This window comes from Rhinatrema bivittatum, chromosome 2 (genome assembly GCF_901001135.1).
Source record: "Rhinatrema bivittatum chromosome 2, aRhiBiv1.1, whole genome shotgun sequence".
Lineage (NCBI taxonomy): Eukaryota > Metazoa > Chordata > Amphibia > Gymnophiona > Rhinatrematidae > Rhinatrema > Rhinatrema bivittatum.
Genome location: NC_042616.1, coordinates 210,924,861 through 210,947,331, shown reverse-complemented (window position 1 = coordinate 210,947,331; position 22,471 = coordinate 210,924,861). Strand labels below are relative to the sequence as shown.

Genomic DNA, 22,471 nt, shown 5'->3' with positions numbered 1-22,471 from the left:
ATATTACAGGGCCCAGCGCTACGGTGCCCTCTGCGCAGAACCCCCTGCTGGAAGGTCTTCGTCCTACAGCCCGCCATTTTCCATTCTTACAAGCGGCACAGCAATTGATAGATTTAGAATGGGCTGCACCGGCGGCCGCATTCAAAGGGGGCCGGGCCCTGACGGGCATGTACCCACTGGCGCCGGCTATCCAGGAGCTGCTGGCGTGCCCTCAGGTGGACGCCTTGATTAGCGCTGTGGTCAAGCGCACTACCATTCCAGTGGAAGGGGGGGCGGCCCTCAAGGAGCCTCATGACCGGCGACTGGACACCATTCTGAAACAGACTTTTGAGGTGGCAGCTTTGTCTTTGCGGATCGCGACCTGCTGCACAGTGGTGACGCGTGCCTGTTTGTCACAGGTCAGGAACAACGCTCCAGCGGCAGGCATGGAGTCCGCTCTCTCGTTCCTCATGGATGCTGCATCAGACCTAGTCCAAACAACAGCCAAGGGGATCTCCTCCTCCATAGCTGCCAGGAGGCAGCTCTGGATCCGGAAATGGTCAGCCGATGCGCCTTCAAAGACACGACTCACCAGGTTGCCCTTTAAGGGCTCTTTCTTGTTTGGCAGTGACCTTGATAAACTGGCCAGCACATGGGGCGCTTCTCCAGTACCTCGACTGTCGGAAGACCGGGTCAGAAGGAATCAGCACACTTTTCCGAGGACCTCCAGGGGTAGAAGCTTCTCAGCGCTTCATTCCCTACAGGAGTCGCTACCAGGCACCTCGTCCTCAGGCCAGGAACCAGTCCTTTCGGACCAAGCAGCGCAAGAGGGGAGTGGGCCCGGGCTCCGGTCCCGGCCGCGCCTCACAATGAGAGTCCGCCGATCCATCTGGGGGACGGAGCCATAGGGGGCAGGTTAACCCTCTTCTACCCCAGATGGGTCGAGATTACGTCGGACCAGTGGGTCCTCGCCATCATCCGAGAGGGGTATTATCTGGATTTTCATCATCTCCCTCCGGACAAGTTTGTGGAATCTTCCTGTCCCACACACAAGAAGGCAGCATTGGAAGCTACCCTGGCGAGGCTCCTGTCCTTGAAAGCCATCATCCCAGTACCTGCCTGGGAAGTGAATTCTGGACACTATTCCATTTATTTCATGGTACCCAAGAAAGGGGGCACCTTTCGGCCCGTACTGGACCTCAAGTCGGTCAATCGATACTTAAGGGTCCCGAGGTTTCGCATGGAAACTCTGCGTTCTGTCAAGACCGCAGTACAGCCAGGAGAGTTCCTCACGGCATTAGACCTGTCAGAAGCCTACCTACATATCCCGATCCATCCGGATCATCAACGCTACCTACGTTTCAAGGTTCTAGGACGCCACTTCCAGTTTCGGGCTTTGCCTTTCGGATTGGCCACGTCACCGCGGACATTCACCAAGGTGGTTGTCGTGGTAGCAGCGGCCCTCAGGCGGGAAGGAATTTTGGTCCATCCCTATCTAGACGATTGGTTGATCAGGGCGAAATCACGAGAGGAGAGTCATCGGACAACCGACAGAGTGATCGCCCTTCTGGAAAGCTTGGGCTGGGTAATCAACCTCAGCAAGAGTTGCCTACAGCCTTCCCAGTCACTGGAATACCTGGGAGTACAGTTCGACACGCAGGCAGACACAGTCAGCCTCACTGCCAAGAGAAGATTGAAACTTCAGACGCATATCCAGTACTTGATGGGAGCCAGTCGGCCCATAGCTTGGGATTATCTGCAGGTTCTTGGTCTCATGGCATCCACCCTGGAAGTGGTACCTTGGGCAAGGGCCCATATGAGACCTCTACAACACTCCATGCTCTCTCGCTGGAGCCCTCGTCTACGGAACTATTCCACTCACCTACCTCTGCCTGCCAGAGTCCGGACACAGTTACGGTGGTGGCTGCAGTCCGATCATATGAGCAAGGGGTCGAGGATGTCCTCCCCCACGTGGACTCTGCTCACCACAGATGCCAGCCTGAGTGGCTGGGGAGCACACTGCGAAGGACTCACCGCACAAGGGCGATGGCGCGGAGAAGAGTCAGCGTGGAACATCAACCGTCTAGAGGCTCGGGCAATCCGATTGGCATGCCTTCGATTTGCTCACAAACTGAAGAACAGAGCAGTCAGAGTGATGTCCGACAACGCCACCACGGTGGCATACCTCAACCGTCAGGGCGGAACCAGAAGCCGACAGGTATCTCTGGAGATCGCCCCACTGATGGCTTGGGCAGAGGCGAATCTTCAGGACATCTCTGCCGTCCACATTGCCGGGAAGGACAATACCACAGCAGACTTCCTCAGCAGAGAAAGCCTAAATCCGGGAGAGTGGCAGCTGTCACCCACAGCCTTCCAGATGATTGTGGATCACTGGGGGATTCCGGACATGGATTTACTGGCGGACAAGTCCAATGCTCAAGTGCCCACATACTTCAGCCGCAAGCGTGACCCGTTCTCACACGGAATCGATGCCCTGGTCCAGCCGTGGCCTCCAGGGACTCTGCTATATGCCTTTCCTCCGTGGCCTCTGCTGGGTGCCATCATCCACAAGATTCAGAAACACCGGGGCCTAGTTCTTCTAGTGGCACCAGACTGGCCAAGAAGACCCTGGTACGCAGACATGAGAAGACTTCTGGCAGGGGAGCCTCTTCCCCTGCCTCTTCTCCGGGACCTTTTACGTCAAGGCCCCATCCTCCCCGAGGATCCAGCTCAATTCTCTCTTACGGTCTGGCCATTGAGAGGGCTAGACTGAAGAAGAGGTTACTCGGAGCCCGTGATAGATACACTCCTCCGAGCTCGCAAGTTTTGCACATCCCTCACCTATGTAAGGATATGGAGAATATTTGAAGCATGGTGCGACACTCATGGCACCAATCCACATTCGACCACAATCCCTGTTGTGTTGGATTTCCTGCAAGATGGACTTCAGAAGGGTCTCTCCCTCAGCTCCATCAAGGTTCAGGTGGCTGCGCTGTCTTGCTATGGCCCCAGGAGGGATGGCAAGACCATCGCCAAGCACCCAGATGTTTCTCGCTTCCTGCAAGGAGTCAAGCATATTCGTCCGCCACTGAAGTGGCCTGTGCCCTTATGGAACCTCAACCTTGTTTTGGATTTCCTCGCGGGATCCACCTTCAGACCCCTTCGGAGCCTGTCTCTCCGTTCTCTCACCTTGAAGATGGTGTTCCTATTGGCGGTATGTTTGGCACGCCGCATCTCAGAGCTACAAGCTCTGTCCTGCCGTGATCCCTTTCTCAGAATCACTTCTGAGGCTATCCATCTTCGTACGGTTCCCTCCTTTCTACCTAAAGTGGTTTCACAGTTTCATCTTAACCAAACCATATCCTTGCCTACCACGGCGGGTTTGAAGAAATCTGAAGAAGGGCGTTTATTACGCCATCTCGACATTGGCAGATTGCTGCCCAGATATCTGGAAGTGACACAAGAACTACAAAAGACGGACCATCTGTTCGTCCTGCACAGCGGGAGGAAGCAAGGTGAAGCGGCCTCGCGGCCCACCATCGCCCGCTGGATTAAAGAAGTTATCAGAGCAGCTTACGTAGAGGCTGGGAAGTCTCCGCCTCTACAGGTCAAGGCTCATTCTACCAGAGCACAAGCGGCATCTTGGGCGGAATCCAGGATGCTGTCGCCTGCAGAAATATGTAAAGCGGCGACATGGTCCTCCCTCCATACCTTTTCCAGGTTCTACCGTCTGGATGTCCAGGCTAGGGAGGACTCAGCATTTGCGAGGGCGGTACTACATGGTCCTCAGGCAGCCTCCTGCCCAGGCTTGGGAGTAAAGCTTTTGTACATCCCATTCGTTCTGAGTCCATCTGGCTACACGCCCGGAAATGTTGAGATTACTACCTGATAATCTCCTTTTCCTTAGTGTAGACAGATGGACTCAGCATCCCGCCCAGCTGCCTGTGTACATGGGTTTCACCGATTCAAGGTAAGCCATGTCATCTATTTTCATAAGAGCGTACACTCTACCAGGTGTCAATGCCTTCCGGTTGTGAATGCTGGCGGTCTCCAGCTACTGTCAATCTGGCAGGGGAATCCTGTTTCACTTTTCACTGAGCGTCAGTACACACATCCATAACAGCTTTTGCAAGGAAGATTACTGAGTTGCTACGCTTCCTGTGGGGATATATATACCCCGTGCTGATGTCAGATCCGTCTCCAACTGCTAGCACGCGGATACTATCCCATTCGTTCTGAGTCCATCTGTCTACACTAAGGAAAAGGAGATTATCAGGTAGTAATCTCAACATTGTCTAGGAGTGTGTACCCTTGCTAAATCAATAACTGCTTTCATTTGAACTGCAACATATAGTAAGCTTGCAAATCTGGCACCCCTAATCTTCCATGCCATTTAGCCTGGTATAATACACCCCTAGCCACCCTAGGAGGTCGGCGCCAAATAAAATCAAAGATTTTCTTTTGTGTTTTACGCAGAACAGTGAATGGTAATAGTGGATGCTATTAAGTTCACTTAGAGAATAGCCACTGCCATTAGCAATGGTTACATGGAATAGACTTAGTTTTTGGGTACTTGCCAGGTTCTTATGGCCTGGATTGGCCACTGTTGGAAACAGGATGCTGGGCTTGATGGACCCTTGGTCTGACCCAGTATGGCATTTTCTTATGTTCTTATAGGCAACGTAGTGAAGAGATATAGGTACCTGGGTAATATGTTCATTTTCACTATGGCAATGCGCCCTAACCAAGTAAAGGAACCCTTGTGTCATTTATCCTGATCTCTATCAATAACTCTTGACAGCAGGACATAGTTAATGAATTCCTAAATATTTTAAGGACTTTTTTTTTTTTTTTTATTATGCATTTTACAAATATTGACAGCAATTTCAGCATGTCACAGAATGGGTACAAATAATATTACAGGTAATTCAAAGCCTGAACTGTACTCTATTTTAAGTCAGAAGTATAAATTCAATTTCCATACAATAATTTTCCAAGAGAATACAGTCTGGGATCTAAGCAAACCCCCGTTATAAAGCAAAAGGGAGATCCAAAAATGTTATACATTGAGCAAAAATAAAGCATTTATAACTAACATCAAGCAGGTATGCTGTGCTTACTACTTCTATTCCCTTAACAGATCTCAGCAAGCTCTAGGTAATTTTGCATCAATAAACCTACGCAACTCAAGCGGCTCTAGAAACACAAACCTCTTATTCTGGAATTTAACTACACATTTACAGGGATAGTAAATCACAATCTGAGCCCCAAGGGTTTTCCCCTCTTGGCACATTGAAAGAAACTTTTTTCTGCGTGTTTGTGTAGTTTTAGTTATGTCCGGGTATGTCCATACTTTTTGACCCAAAAACTTCTTTTCTCTATTTTTAAGAGATAATCTTAATATTTTATCTGTCTGCTGCATTTATAAATTTCACACATAAAGTTCCCCGTTGATCAATTTGCTCAGTCATGCTTTGTTCCAGAAAAGCAGTGATGTCTTCCATCTCTTGTTGTTGCAAGCCATTTTTTTCTTGATCTTTATTCTCTATTTTTCTTTGATTTATAAAGATCATCTTCTCCATAACTGGTATTTCTCCTGATGTTAACATCAAGACTTCAGATAGATATTTTTTATACATCTCATAAGTAGATATTAGTCTGACACTGGGGAAATTGAGTATCCTAAGATTTTTATATCTCGATTGATTTTCTAGTGTCTCAATTTTCCTGGTATTCACAGTGTCTCCACATATCAGCCCCGTTTGGTTTTTCTCTACAAGTTCCACCCTATTCTCAAGAGACTGAAATTTTTCTTTATGCTCAGACAGTATCTGGTCTATCTGGGAAACGCGATTCTGCGTTTCTATCAGCGTTTTATTCAGGATTTCAATAGATGACTTCAATTCCATAAGGACTACCCACACATTTTCCAAAGTTATTTTAGACGTTTGTGGAACGCTTGTAACATTTTTATAACTCACTGTTCTCTCTGTGCAGAGTTCTTGCCTCTCTCCTGAGGCCTCTGCTCGGCCCTTGCTCTCCTCTGGTGTTGAAGTTAGAGGATCTCCTCCCCCTCTAACTTTCTGGCTCGACCCTTCTCCCTGCTGGTTTCCCTCGAAGGAGTCTGGTAAGTCCGGCAGCTCCAGTCGGGCTTCCGTTCCCAAGTCCGGGGATAGGGCAAGTCCGGGAGGCAGAGGTTTAAAGGGAGCCCCAGGGCTCAGCGAGGTGTTTGGGCCTTGTTGCGTCGGCGTTTGCTCTTCGTCGACGCCCAAATCGGCCACATCTCCCGGAGCGTTTGCACTGCTCGGCGAGAAGAAGTTCCCAATAGAGAGCTGTGTAGAGGAGGGAGTCAGGGCTGTCGAGGTCTCTACCCTGACTCTCCATTTTCTTTTAGTTTGCGGCATAGTTTCGTGGAAATCCTTTCAGCTCGGGAGCTCTCCTCTCACACGTCCTGCTTCAGAGACGCCATCTTGGATCTCTTAAGGACTTCTTTTAGTCTATTAAAGGAAAGGTTCGTGTTATGTTTTGGATATCTGAGGCAGGAAGGTTAATACTTAGTAATTCAGATTTTTCTAAATTAACCTTGAACCCTGAAACATTACTAAATGAGGTAAGCTCAGTTGCAGTATTTGTGAGAGAATCGATGGGGGTTTGCTATGGTAAACAATATCTGCAAAAAGTGACACTTTGTAGCTATGACCCCCTAATGGTATCCCTAATATGGAAGGAGACTTCTGAACCCGGGTTGCGAAGGGCTCCAAAAAGAGAGCAAATAAGAGAGGAGAAGAGTTGGCAACCTTGCCGGGTGCCTCTGCCAATAGCAAACTGATTCCCATAGCTCCCATTCACCTTGAGCATTGCTTGTAGATTATTATACAGCTGATAAAGCCATTGTAAAAAGAAAGGGCCAAAGTTCATTTTAGTTAGGGTTTGAAATAGAAAAGGCCAATGGACCATGTCGAAGGCCTTTTCTGCATCTGTGGAGAGGAGCGCTACTGGTATATTCTCCCTCTTTGCTCACCACACTAGATCTAGAATTTTCCTTGCATTGTCCGCCTCCATCCGTTGGGGGACAAAACCCACTTGGTCTGAGTGTACTAATAGAGGTAAGAAGCTATTAAGTCTTACAGCAAGTATTCGAGCCAGCAGTTTTAGATCTTGATTAATGATATTGGCCTGTATGACCCACATAAAGTGGGATCTCTACCTGGCTTGGGCAGCACAGGGATTCCAGCGGTGTTGGATTGGGCAAAGAAAGTACCTCCTTCTCTTATATGATTAAATAGATCCGTTATGGGATTGATCAGGTCTCCAGAAAGCGCTTTGTAATACTCTCCAGGTAGACCATCCAGACCGGGAGACTTCCCATTTTTAAGAGAATGAATTGCTAGTTGCACTTCCTCGACTGAAATAGGGTGATCTAGTGCTTGCTGTTTTAAAGATAATGTGGGAAGTTCCACGGACATTAGGTAGTTTGCAATATCCGATTCTTGGATTTGAGTATTAGAACTATATAGGGAGGCATAGAATTCCATAAAGCATTGTCTTATAGCCGTGGGGTCCCCCGTGGTTTTATCAGTCGAATCTTTTATTTTAGTAATTATACTTTGGGATATTCTTTTAATTGATGGGCCAGCAGTTTACCCGCCTTATTGCTGCCTTCAAAATATTTTTGCTTAATCTGCTCATGATTATGAGCAATTTGATGGTCATCTAGTGTGTTTAGCTGGTCTCTGGCTTCAGTTAATCGTCTATAAACTTTTCCCGATAGTTAGTGTTGCTTGGATAGAGCGTCCTTTTCAGTTAATAATGAAAGACTAAGTCTCTTCCGTTCCTTCTTGTCTGCTACTGCCTTCGCCAAGCAATGCCCTCTTATCACCACTTTAGAGCATTCCCATTTACAACTTACTGAGGTTTGGGAATTGTTGCTAAGGAGATAATATTCTTTCAAATGATGTGCTAATTTCTGAACAAAAAATTTGTGTTTAAGTAAAGAGGTATTAAGTCGCCAAAAGGATTGGCCTCCCTTTCTATCCTGTCTTAAGATATCCACCCATACCATTCCATATTCAGACCAGGTGATCGGTTCAATTTTGCTTCTTTTAACCTTAGATATCAGGCAGGTATCTACCAAAATAGGTCTATTCGAGAGTAAGAGTTGTGTGGTTTGGAATAAAAGGTGTATGCTCTAGTAGAAGAATTGCATTGGCGCCAGATATCCTCCAGGTGCCAGTCTTTCATAATTGTGCATATAGCCTTTCTAGCTGCTTACCCCCGAGGGATCTGAGATTTAATGCTATGATGTGAATTATCTAGCTCCATACTGAGTGTTAAAGTCTCCTCCCCAAATTATGTGATCACCTCCATGTTTATCTAATAGTTGTTTGATCCGTATTATAAAGGCGGCTTGGTCATGAATGGGAGAGTGTATGGATAGCAGTGAATAGATATCTGTACCCATTTTTATTTTAATAAAGACAAAACACCTCTCTTCTATGATTTGTGCTAGGGTGTCGTAAATGATTGATGAAATTTAAAATTCCTGCCCCAGCATATCTATGATCTTTCCCCGCTGCTGCTAAGTACACATGTGGATACTTCTTAAAGGAGAGCAAGTGTTCATGACTCTTGCGGATGTGAGTCTCCTGCAAGAAAGCAATTGTGATATTCAAACGTTTCAATTCTTTCAAAAGTAAATAACGCTTTCTATAGGTATACACGTTCTTGTTATGGTTTGCAACTTATCAATAAAAGCATTAAATACAGACATGCAGTCATATACCTCATGTGCCTACATCAACTGGTGAACATAGTAGAATTATGTGAGTTTGCTGTCCTAGCACAAGATGATACCTTAGATAACTGAACTTGTCCCCCTTTTATTAGCAGGGTAAAATCCCTTCCTTGTATAATCCGTTTCCCCTCCTTCAGATTCCATTCTAGGGGAGCACATTGTCTGGGGTAATCTAACACCCCCCCCCCCTCGCTCCTCCTCCCCACCTCATAACTATGCTGGTAACTTATGTTAAAACATCAATTCTATTAACTTAACTAGCAATAATAAAACGCAACGCTAATTTATAGTTGCTGCATAAACAGAGGAGAGAAATTCTATCTCAAAATGAACGTTTGTAACTTGAATGTCCTCCTTGCTGCTTTGTTGTGTGGAGCACATGGCCTCCTCATCCCTGATCGGATAAACTGTCGTAAAATGGCCATTTGTGAGCGTTGCGTCTCTTTGGTCATTCCACCCGCTGCCATCTGGGAGCCCCTGTTGTCTATGATCGTGATGACCCTTCTGTCTGTGCTGAAATTGGGGATCGAGACCTGCTTGTGGTAAAATGGTCACAGCTTCTTTCTCATTTTTTAGCATGTATGTTTTGCCATCAACCTGAAAAGTCAGGGCGAAGGGGAAATTCCAGCGGGTATTTAATGTCGGTGCGCTGTAGTATCTGAGTCACAGCCCACATTTCATATTTTTTTTTTTTTTTAGCGTGCTCGCAGCTAGATCTTGAAAAACAGACTGCATGCGAATTCCACTACCAGGTCTTTTTTTGTCGCGCTATTGCCAGAATATTCTCTTTCTGAGAATAGCTGAGAAAATTTAAGATAATATCCTGTGGTCTATTCTCCCTTCGCGCCCCCAGGGCTCGGTGTGTGCGTTCGATGCTTATGCTGGGGGTCTCAAACTCACCGGGTGACTTGGCTCCAGACGACGATTGTGCAAGGATGAAGGAGCAGAACTCTCGTGCCATAGCCATGCTGTCCGCAAACCCTGCTGTTTCCGGAATGCCTCTGAGCCGGATGTTAAGACGCTGGGATTGGTTCTCTATATCTTCAAGTTTTTCCGATATTGAGAGCATTTCTATATGTACCATGACATCATGCTGTGTTAGCTGATTAATTGTGGTTTCGTGGCCATCCATCCTAATATCCAATTCATCTACTCTGTCCCAGAGCCATGAAATTGTCTCGTAGCTCAGAAAAGGAGGCTAGTAAATCCTCTTTGTTGCTTCATGTCAGTTCTTAATTCTGTGAACCCTTCCCTCAAGATGGATTTAGTGGGCAAATCAGACAGGGTTGGAGCATATTCAGGTGCTGCTTAAGGAGGCAGAATCGGGGCTTCTATTTCTGCGCCGTCCATTTCTCCTGCCATGCATTCAGTGATGTCTGGCCCCGTCTTCCTCAGCTCCGTTGCCGTTCTGGTAAATGAGAACTTATGCAAGCCGCCTCTTTTTTTTTTTTTTTTTTGGTTGTCATCAGTCCAGGCTATAGAATAGTTGGAATCTATTCCTATGATTGTAGAAATTCATGTTGCGGGCAAATTTAGGTAATTGAGGTGAGGGTATATGGGAGCTATTATATTAGGCAGCCATTTTGTCTCACGGCGAATAGTACCCCCCAGACTATCCCTCTTCTATCAGAGGTGGGTCGAGATCACGTCTGACAAATGAGTACTGGATATCATACGAGAAGGAATACACTCTAGAATTTTGCAGCATCCCTCAGGACATGTTCATGACATCACTTTGCCACTCCAGCACAAAAACTGGCATTGGAATCCACATTCACAAGGCTCTTCAGTTTGAGGGCTTTAATCCCAGGAAAATACGGGGTGTAATTCCATCTATTTCATCGTACCCAAGAATGAGAGTTCATTTCTCCCCATCCTGGATCTAAAGAGCATCAGTCATCTGCGAGTAATTCACTTCTGCATAGAAACTCTTCGCTCTGTCATAATGGCTGTACAACCGGGAGAGTTCTTAACATCCTTGGACCTCTTGGAGACCTATCTTCATATCCCAATCCGTCAAGACCTCTAGTGTTTGCTTCGCTTTGCGGTACTGGGTCGCCATTATCAGTTCCGGGCGTTGCCCCTTGTTGTGGGGGCGGTTGCCAGGCCGTTCTCCAAGATTATGATGGTCGTAGTGGCGACACTGAGGAAAGAAGGGATCCTGGTGCACCCTTACTTAGACGACTGGCTGATCTGGGCGAAGTCGTTAGAAGAGAGCCTTCAGGTGACCAGCAGGGTCAGGTCCCTGCTTCAGGAACTCGGTTGGGTCATGAACATGGACAAGAGCAGTCTCAAGCTCTGGGAGTCTGGTTCGATACAAAGCAGGGTAAGATCTTCCTCCCTCCCTCGAGGAAACTGATGTGCCAAGTGCGTCTGACGAACACAATGCACCCCAGGGTATGGAGGTATCTCCAGGTCCTCGGCTTGGTTGTGTCCACCCTGGAGATAGTACGGTGGGCAAGGGCACACATGTGGCCTCTCCAATGCTCCCTGCTGTCATGTTGGAACCCACTGTCTCGACTGCTCAATTCGCTGCCACCTATCGATGGAAGTATGTTCTCTGCTCCAGTGGTGGCTATAGGAAGTGCATCTAAGCAAGGGTGTAAGCTGTCCCAACCGAACTGGCTATTCCTCATGACGGACGTGAGGGTGGTGAGCCCACTGTCAGGAATTGACAACCCAGGGGCAAGAAAGAGGCGTGCTGGAACATAAACCACTTGGAAGCTCGAGCTGTCAGATTAGCATGTCTACAATTCAGCCACAGGTTCCAGGGACAAGCAGTCTCCATGATGTCGGACAACGCAACAAAGGTAGCCTACATCAACCACCAGGGAGGAACCAAAAGCCACCAAGTGTCTCTGGAGATAGACTCCCTTATGGATTGGGTGAAGTTAAATCTACAAGGGATCTCTGCCTCCCACATCACAGGAAAAAAGGCAACGTCATAGCAGACTTTCTCAGGGAGAGTCTGGATCCAGGGGGAATGGGTGTTGTCGACCAGAGCCTTCCAGCTCCTAGTAGATTGCTCTGGCCTCCCATCCATTGACCTACTGCCCACATCTCACAATGCAAAGGTCCCCTGATTCTTCAGTCGCAGAAGAGATCAGCGCTCCCAAGAGATCAACACCCTTGTCCAGACCTGGCCAGCGGAGGACTTACTGTGTACGCCTTCCCTCCGTGGCCTCTGCTGGGCAAGGTTATTCGCAAGATCGAACGCCATAGAGGATTAGTCCTTCTGGAGGCTGCGGATTGGCCCAGACCCCCATGGTATGCAGACACTTTTGGTGGAGAGCCCCCTATGCCTCTCTCTGCACAGGAACCTTCTCCAACAAGGTCCGATCCTTCACGAGGACCCAATTCTGGATTTTGGCGGCTATAATTGCCACCTTGCTCCGTGTGCGGAAGTTCTCAACATCCCTAGCGTACGTGCGGAGCTGGAGAATATTTGAGACCTGGTGCAAGGAATGTGGGATGCCCCCTCGGACGATAAAGATCCCCATGATTCTGGAATTCTTACAGGACAGCCTGAACAAAGGACTGTCCCTCAACTCCTTGAAGGTCCAGGTGGCTGCGTGCTCCTGTTTCAGAGGCAAGGTGAACAGCGCCCACCTGTTGACACATCCGGACTTGGCCCATTTCCTAAAAGGAGTTAAACACCTCTGGCCACACTTAGTGGCCGGTCCCCCTATGGAACCTCAATCTAGTATTGGACTTCTTAGCAGGGCCTTCCTTTTGGCCGCTGTGCACTCTCTCTGTGCCTGTTAACGCGGAAGACTGTATTCTTGGTGGTGATATGCTCAGCTCGTCGCATTTCTGCACTACAGGCACTGTCATGTTGGGAGCCATTCTTCCGGTTGACTCCAGCACATAACCCATTGGTCCTGAGTCCATCTGTCTACACTAAGGAAAACAAAATTATCAGGTAAGTAATTTCTCCAGTGGTTGGTGGACAAAGCTATGATTGAGACTCGTGGTCAGCAAAGATGATCGGTGGTCACAGGCTATGGTCGAGGCAGGTGACAAGCAAAGGATGGTCAGGTTAGTACCGAAGATAATCCAGGGGTAGACAGGCCGGAGAGAAGGGCAAGGCTGGACAGGGCTGAAAACAAGGTTCAAAGCAGCAACTTACATACATATACTACTCCTAGGTAGTGTATGTATTTATTTATTTAGTTTTATATACCGATATTCGATCGCGATATCACATCGGTTTACATATAACTGAGTGAATAGGGCATGGTCTACCTTATTTTACATTATAACAAGGTAACTTAACAAGATCTAGAGATGAGTATAAATTGTAACATTTGTAGTATATAAAGGTAATAGCATCTGAGAATTATAATATAAGTAGGATATGACATTGTAAAGAGGTAATTTGTAAATTATAACATTTTAACATTGTAACAAGGTAACTTATATTACATTTTACATATTATATTGTAACGAGGTAACTTGTATTGGGGCTGGGGAGAAACGTTGTTATGATATGATAGCCTTGCTTGGGAGGGAGGAGTGACTAGGAGGAGTGGCTGGGAGTTCACACTTTTCTTTTTTTTAGAGAAGTGTTGAACTCGGGGGGGGGGGGGGGGTGTTAGGTATCTGGCGGGAAGTGTTGAACTTGGGGGGGGGGGGGGTTAGCTACTGTTGAAACTCGGGGGGGGGGGGGGGGGGGGGGGGGGGTTAGGTATCAGGCGGGAAGGCTTTTCTGAATAGCCATGTTTTGAGTTGTTTTTTGAAGGCTTGGGTGGAAGGTTCATTCCTGAGAGGGGGGTGGGATGGAGTTCCACAGTGTTGGGCCTGCTACTGATATGGCTCATTTGCTGGTAGAGGTGAGGTGTGCTGTTTTAGAGCTGAGAACGGTGAGGAGGCCAGTGTCTGAGGACCTGAGGGTTTCTCTGTGTGGAGTGTGGGAGTATTGTAGTGTTTAGCCAGTTCATTTCGTTGTTTATTTTTTTGTGGATAAGTGTGAGGGTTTTATATTGGATCCTCTGTCTAATGGGTAGCCAGTGAAGTTTTTAGTGTGGATGTGATGTGATTGCATTTTTTTGTTTGTGATGGTCCTGGCAGCGGCGTTTTGTAGCACCTGAAGAGGTTTGATGTATGTTTCGGGTAAGCCAAGAAGTAATGTGTTGCAGTAGTCTAGTTTTGAAAAGACTATTGATTGTAGGACTGTTCGAAAATCTTGAGCGTGAAGAAGGGGTTTGAGTTTTTTTAGTGTTTGCAGTTTGAAGAATCCATATTTAGTCATGTTAGAGATGTGTTTCAGGTTGAGTGGGTTGTCTATAGTTACACCTAGGTTTCTTGTTGATGTTGTGAGTTGCACCCCTAGGTTTTTTGTGGTGGTGTTGCTGAGGGGTGTAGCGGGGCGATCGTCGGGGATATGAAGGATTTCGGTTTTGAATTGGTTGAGGCAGAGTGATAGTTGTGATAGTAGTTGGGTTATGTTCGAGCTGAGTTTATTCCATCTGTCCAGGTAGACCCGATGCTGAGGCACTGCTGTTCTGCACAGCCGGGTTTAAATCAAGAGTTGCCAGATAGCTCAGTTACCTCTGCGTGCACTTTAAGTATTGTGTGCCATGCACACGTACCTAGAGGGGGGGACCAGATGATGCAGATGGTGGCATGGCTGAGCAGCTCTTCCTGACCACTTGGAGTGGTGGCATTCCTCAGCTGGGCAGTGAGGTGTGAGTGAGCCTGCTTGCAGGGACAGCCTGGAAGCTGGCAAATGTAGCAGGATTTTTCCTGTTCCCACACAGTTTAGGGAAGCTTGGGAACATCCCAGTCTGGATTAGCCTTAGCTGTTGGTAAGGAAGGTAAAATTGGTTCTTACTTGCTAACTTTCTTTCTCACAGGACAAGCAGGATGTTAGTCCTTACATATAGGTGACATCACAGGATGGAGCCCAATCACAGAACACTTTTGTCAAAGTTTCTAGAACTTTGACTGGCACCTACTGGGCATGCCCAGCATGGCACTAAACCTGCAGCCAGCAGGGGTCCCCCTTCAGTCTTTTTTTTTCCGTGCAGCAGTAGCCACGCGGGTTAAGGAGCTCCACAGAGATTCCTGACAGGAATTTTCCTCACAGAATTACTAAAAACTTTCATACCCCATGGGAGTTCCTCCTTCGAATTTTAGACTCCGCGGTACTCCGGTAAGCTTTTACCCGTTTTCGGTCTATTCCCATAGAGTTTGTCCCTTGCGGCCTACTGGCCGTCGACCGTACTGTGGCTAAATTTTTCAAAGGCCCTGGCATCGGGTTTCCGTCTGTGCCCGGACTGTACTCGCACCATGTCTATAACAGACCCGCATAAAGTCTGTGTAATGTGTCTCGGGTGCGAGCATGATGTCCTGACTTGCACCAAATGTGCCTTAATGATACCAAAAGTTCGCAAGGCCAGAATAGAGAAAATGGAACTTCTCTTGCATTCTCAAACTCTGACATAGTCTATTGCATCGACGTCGTCTGAACCAGCACCGTCCACTTTGCGCCAATATCGGCCACTGGCCGGTGACCGTCTGGCGTCGACGTCTTCTCGGCCTTTGACTACCTCTACTCCCCCTCAGGACCGAGGGGATCGTAGAGAGAAACATAGACATCGGAAGTCTCGGACCATCGATGAAGGAAAATCATCGATCTTGCTATCGTCCGAGCCGCCATCGAAGAAACCCCGTCCAGAAAAGGCACCGACCCTTTCTGCGACCGGGTCACCGAGGCAACCCTCACCCGGACGGGTATTGGGGAGCCGCAACTCCGCCTTTAACGGTGGTCCTCCGGCTATGCCTCTGCCTCCTTCTTCCCTTCTGGGCTGCTTGCTCCAGGTCTCCGTGAAGACCTGGACCGGATGGTTCGGAGGCCATTGATAAGGCGATGCACAGACTCCGAGGTCCCCCGGCGGCTGAAATCGGTGCCGGTCGCAGAACCAACCATCGATCCCATTCCAGCAGCATTGGCACCGCTGCTCTCGAAGATGGAAGCGCTCATATAGCCACTTTTCCACTGATGGATCCTGGGTCCACCGATTGCTCGAGTGGCCTCCCCGCTTACCCATTCATCGGGAGGGGAAACACCGTTCCGCATTCCTCCATTGGGAATCCTTCTGATGCTGATGCGCCCATCGGCGCTACCGATCCATCCATCGATGCCCTCGATGCCTTCATCGGTGCCTCCAGTACTTCCCTCGATGCCTTCAGATCCTAGACGCAGGAACTTCAGGAATACCATCGTCCCGTCCTTCTCAGGTTCCTACAGGGACAGGTGCTGACCCCTGACACTTGGACTGACTATTCATCTCAATACACTGATGATTTACCATCGTCCACCTTCTCCTACTGAAAGTAGGAAGGCATTCTCCTCCAGAGGACTTATCCTTCATAAATTTTGTGAAGGAAATGTCTGAATTGGTTCCTTCCAAGTACAGACTGAGCAAGATGAATAGGCACCAAATGATGGAGCTGTTATAATTCCTGGATGCTCCCAAGGAAATAACCTCCATCCCTATTCACCAGGCTCTTTTGGATCTCCTCAAAAAGAACTGGAACACCCTGGTTCTGTTGCTCCAGTCAACAGAAAAAGCTGATATCACTTATTTGGTCCAGTCAGCCCCAGGATTCCAGAAACCTCAGCTGGATCACCAATCTGTGGTTGTAGAATCGGCCCAAAAGAGGGCAAAAAGATCAAAACCCCACTCTTCCTTTCCCCCAGGTAAGGAACAGAAATTCCTGGATGTCCGGCGTGTCTTACAGGGATCAATGCTTATCTCTCTGATTGCCTCTTACCAGCTGATTATGACCCGTACAACAGGGTCTTATTCAAGCAGATACAGGACTTTGCAGAGTCCTGCCTCAGCAATTCCAGGAACAGCTTCAAGCCCTGGTTCACAAGGGCTTTGAGGCAGGGAAGCATGATATCAGATCCTCTTATGATATTTTCGACACTGCTTCCAGGGTATCTGCAACTGCTATTTTTGGGCAAGAAAGTGGGCGTGGCTTAAGTCGTCGGACTTGCGCCCTGAAGTACAAGACAGATTATCTGATCTGTCCTGCATAGGAGACAATCTGTTTGGGCGGACGGTGGCAGAACTCAAGGACCATCATGAGACCCTTCGTCAGCTCTCTCTGATGCCCTCTGAGTATTCCTCCAAACAGCCTTTCAGGAAGGATACTAAAAAGCCATTCTTCCGTCCAAAGAAGTCCCATCCACCACAGTCTAGAACTCGTTCTACAAGACCTAGTCCAAAGGCCCAGTCTCGTCAACCACGGAAACAAAGCCCGCAGGTAGCTCTCAGCTGGGCCCTGCTTCCGGCTTTTGACTCCTGCATAGAGAGCAGCAGCCAGTTTCCACTGCCTCAGATACCAGTGGGAGGTTGATTGTGCCATTTCAACAACAGGTGGCACACAATCACCTCAAACCGGTGGGTTCTTGCCATAATCTCTCAAGGTTATCACTTGAATTTTTCTCTCTATCCCCACCTGACTCCCCACCTCTACCGACGTGGAGAACATCCGACCACTCACTTCTCCTGGAGCAGGAGGTCTCCCTCCTCCTCCAGTCCAGAGCAATAGAGCCAGTGCCCTACTCCCAACAAGGCCTAGGATTCTGTTCCCGTACTTTCTAATCCCCCCCCCCCCCCCCCCCAAAAAAAAATCAGGCGGCATTCGCCAATTCCGGACCTATGGGGCCCTCAACAAGTACCTCCACCGAGAAAAGTTCAAGATGGTAACCTTGGGTTCCCTCCTCCTGGCTATGCTCTCTTGAGCTCCAAGAACGCTTACACACATTGCGATAACTCCATCTCATCGCAGGTTCCTGAGATTTCTGGTAGGCCCCAAGCACTATCAAGTACCAAGTGCTACCATTCGGCCTGGCATATCTGCACCACGAGTCTTCACCAAGTGCCTCATAGTAATAGCAGCCTTCCTCAGGACTCAAGGTGTTCACGTCTACCCGTATCTAGACGATTGGTTGGTCAGGGTTCCCACTCAGCAAGCTGCTCTGTCGTCTCTACTTCTTACTTTACACACTCTGATTTCGCTAGGATTTCTTGTCAAATACGCAAAATCTTGCTTAGTCCCATCTCAAACTTTATCATTTATTGGGGCAGACTTGGACACCTTGTAGGCAAAGGCATTTCTGCCTCGACAGCGAGCTCTCACTCTCATCTCTCTCGCACACCAGCTACAGTCTCAGCACCGCACGACTGAATGCCACTTCCTCATCCTGCTAGGACACATGGCATCCTCAGTGCAGGTTACCCCAATGGCCCGCTTGGCCATGAGAGTCATGCAGTGGACTCTAAGGTCACAATGGACTCAGTCCGTCCAATCTCTATCAACCACTGTCTGCATCACTGACTCACTTCATCAGTCTCTAGCCTGGTGGCAAAATCAGATCAATTTCCGACGAGGCCTGCCCTTCCAGGCTCCAGACCCTCAAATAATTCTCACCACTGATGCTTCCAACCTCAGCTGGGGAGCCCATGTTGCTGATTTCCAGACACAAGGAACTTGGTCTCCAGAGGAAGCCAAACACCAAATCAATTTCCTGGAGCTGCGAGCCATCAGATATGCTCTCATGGTATTTCAGGATCACTTTTCCAACCAGGTCATCCTCATTCAGGCAGACAACCAGGTGGCCTTGTGGTACATCAACAAACAAGGGGGGACGGGCTCCTACCTACTGTGTCAGGAAGCTGCGCAGATATGGACGGAGGCCCTCTCCCATTCGATGTAACTCAGGGCCACCTACTTGCCGGGAGTGGACAATGTGTTGGTGGACAGCTGAGTCGTGCCTTTAAACCACACGAGTGGTCCCTCAACCCCACTGTAGCGGACTCAATATTCCAACGTGGGGTTATCCCCACATAGACCTCTTTGCGTCACGTCAGAACCGCAAAGTAGAGAACTTTGGCTCTCACTCGCAGCCAACACTCTCAGCCAAGAGATGCATTCTCCCTCTCATGGGCAACCGGTCTCCTATATGCATTCCCTCCACTTCTCTCGAAGACTCTCGTGAAGTTACGTCAGCACAAGGGAAGCATGATCCTGATAGCACCTCACTGGCCTCGCCAAGTGTGGTTTCCAATACTTCAGGACCTCTCCATTCGCAGGCACATTCCCTTGGGAAAGGACCCGCTTCTGATCACTCAGAACGACAGGTGCCTACGCCACCTCAATCTTCAGGCCTTATCTCTGACGGCCTGGATGTTGAAAGGTTAATTCTTCAGCCACTTAACCTTTCGGAGCCAGTTTCCTGTGTCCTGATTGCTTCACGGAAGCCTTCCTCGAGAAAATCTTATCTTTACAAATGGAACAGGTTTAAATCATGGTGTTCTTCTCAATCCCTTTTATCCCTTTACCTGTTCCACCACGAAGTTTGTAGACTATCTCTGGCTCTTGTCAGAATCAGGTCTAAAAACCTCCATCAGAAAGCATGTCAGTGCGGTAGCCGCCTTCCATAGAGGTGTCGGATGTTCCCATATCAGTACAACCCCTCGTAACAACATTTTCTAAAGGGCTTGCTTCACCTCAAGCCTCCACTGCGCCATCCGGCCCCTTCTTGGGGACCTCAATCTGGTTTTGGGTCAGCTCATGAAACCACCATTCGAGCCTCTCCAATCCTGTGATCTTTGCTATCTCACATGGAAAGTGATTTTTCTTTTAGGCAATAACATCTGCTCGCAGAGTTTAGTGAGTTACAGGCCCTAGTTACCTTATCCGCCTTAACACTAAAATTCTGCAGGACCGGGCAGTACTCCGCACTCACCCTAAGGTCTTGCCTAAGGTAGTATCGGAGTTTCACATTAATCAATCCATTATAATACCTACCTTCTTTCCCAGGCCCCACTCCATTCCAGAGAACAGGCTCTGCATACCCTTGACTGTAACGGCTCTAGCATTCTATCTAGACCAGGGGTGGGCAAGTCCGGTCCTCGAGGGCTGCAAACCAGTCGGGTTTTCAGGATACCCCTAATGAATATGCATGAAATAGATTTGCATACAACTGAGGCAGTGTGTATGCAGGTCTCTCTCATGCATATTCATTAAGGATATCCTGAAAACCTGACTGGTTTGCAGCCCTCTAGGACCGGAATTGCCCACCCCTGATCTAGACTGTACAGCTGCCCACAGGAAAAGCACTCAGTTATTTGTCGTCTCTTCCCATTCCATCAAATTGGGGCAGCCTGTGGGTAAGCAGACTCTCTCCTCCTGGTTAGCAGATTGCATATCCTTTTGCTATCAGCAAGCAGGCATTCCACTTCAAGACCGTGTTAAAGCACACTCTATCAGGGCCATGGTAACTTCAGTAGCGCACCTACACTCTGTGCCGCTTCCTGACATTTGCAGGGCTGCTACCCTGGAGTTCTCCCTCCATACCTTTACAGCCTATTATTGCTTAGACAAGGCCGGAAGACAAGATTCCATCTTCGGTCAGTCTGTCTTGCACAACCTTTTTACAACTTGATGTACCAACACCTGCCTGCCCGTTAGGGTTCAGGATGCCCTCTACCAAATTCCACCCAGTTGTTGTGCCTATTGCACATCTTGGGTACATTTAGTGTATTTCTCGGACATACTCAGCTCGGTACAACACCCATATGTGAGGACTACCATCCTGCTTGTCCTGTGAGAAAGCAAATGTTGCTTATCTGTAACAGGTGTTCTCACAGGACAGCAGGATGTTATTCTCACAAAACCTGCCCGCCACCCCATGGTGTTGGGTTCGTACGTTTCTTATTTTATTTTTTGGCACTTCCTGTAGCTTTAAACAAGACTGAAGGGGGACCCTTGCTGGCTGCAGGTTTAGTGCCATGCCCAGTAGGTGCCAGGAACTCAGGAAAGCAACATTTGCTTTCCTTGAGTTCCACCAACTAGTCCAAAATTGTGTGTGTGTTCAGATCCTTTCACTGGAGAGGTGTTCATGTCTTTGCTTTGGAGTTTACTGGTAGTTTTCACTTTGCCCTATACAATGAGTGGTTTATAGTTCATAGCTTTTACATATTTACTGAGACAAGTGGCACAGTAACTTAAATACCAACACTACAGTAAAGCTTTTCTTCTGTCTCCATCTGCTGGTAGGGGAGAAAAATACTTGTCTAAACTGGTCTGGGTGATTTTTAAGGAAAGAAAACTAGCAAATAACCAATTTTTCCTTCCTTTGGGCAAGTGTCTTGTGTTGCTATAGCTTGTTTCATGTAACTGTACTTCATTTTTAAAGTTTACTAAATGTTATTTTAGTAAATAAAATGTGCAAGGATTGGTAATAGGTAGAACTACATACACATAACTGTCTTCCACTGCTGTTATTTTACAGAAGGCGGTCACCTTCGCCTTACTACAGCAGATATCGATCACGATCAGATCTCGCTCATACAGCCCAAGTGAGTACAAGGGTAAATTGTTTTATCTAAAAAATGTAATTAGTTAAAGGGATATAAACAATTCCAATATTTTGAGGAGTTTTCACTTTGAAAAGCAACCATTTTAATCTGGATATTGCTACTAAATGATAAGCCTTTTGCTTTGCTGCTCAGATTCAAATCTGGTTTCATGTCATTATTAAGTTGTGATAGCCCTTGTCTGATAGTGGGTCACAAGTTGGTAGTCCTCGCCAAAGGTCTGCATTTATGAACATCCACACCAGTTAGTATTCTTTGTAGAGACTTAACGGTATGGAAAATAAATTGCTGTTCCGTCAGAACAGGAAAAGCCTGCAACTTCACTGCCTATGCTGTGCTGGTTTCATAGCCATATGCAAGTCTGGCCTCTGTCAATTGAGTATAGTTCTACTCCTGGGGAAATTCTGTGCACAAAAAACTTAAAATTCTGCAAACTATATTGGTCAAAATAACTCATTTATATGACAGTCTTTAAGTAATTACATTTAAAATTAATACAGAAAAAAAGTTTTAGTACTTAAAGATGCAGAATTTTAATATTTTGAGCAGAATTTCTCTAGAAATTCACTGTAAGTGTCCCTTCCACTTGCCCTCTCAGCCCCCAACCCCCCCACCTGCCAGTATCTCTCCCCTTCATCACCTTTAGACTCAACCCCTTCCACTCTATTGCCATCACAGAGTTTGACCCCATTCTCAATACTGCCCCTCACACAGGCTCCATCTGTCCCTCCCTCTCTCACACACATGCTCCCTCTCTCTAATACACACATACACACCCTCATACAGGCTCCCTCACTCTCTCGCGCACACACGCATCCCCTCATACAGGGGTCCTCTCTTCTTACATACACACCCACACAAGCTCCTTCTCTCTCTCACACAGGCTACCTAATGTCTCTCTCACGCACCCTTTCATACAGGCTCTGTCTCACAGGCTAGCACTCTCAAATGAGCTCCCAGTCTCTCACACATACACACTCCTTTCACAATCTCCTCATATTAGTCTCTCTCTCTCTATCACTCTCTCTCCTCTCTTCTCTCTCTCCTCTCTCTCTCTCTCAAACCCTCACGCACGCACCACCCCCGCTCTCTTCCCTCCCATGCTCATTCTCTCTCACCGGGGCCTTTATCTTCGCCGCGAGCGGAACACACTCCGCAGCACATGGGGGCCTTCCATCTTCGCCACGAACGGATCGCATCCCATGGCACACGTGGCCTTGTCTTCGTGCGCTCTGTTCGTGGCGTGGCATGCCATGCCGAGGTCTCCTGTGCTATTTTCTGTGCAGGGGGGAATTCTGCG

The 22,471-nt window shown here is 47.9% G+C and overlaps 1 protein-coding gene across 6 annotated transcripts in view; it reads left to right on the top strand.

Moving 5' to 3' along the window:
• The window catches only part of TRA2A (transformer 2 alpha homolog), a 229,722-nt gene that overhangs the window by 184,854 nt on the left and 22,397 nt on the right, over nt 1–22,471 (top strand). For all 6 annotated transcript variants that reach the window (XM_029589091.1, XM_029589089.1, XM_029589086.1 and 3 more), the window contains exon 7: nt 21,087–21,153. In XM_029589091.1, coding sequence (XP_029444951.1) covers nt 21,087–21,153 — 67 coding nt within the window. The remainder of the gene's footprint in view (nt 1–21,086; nt 21,154–22,471) is intronic.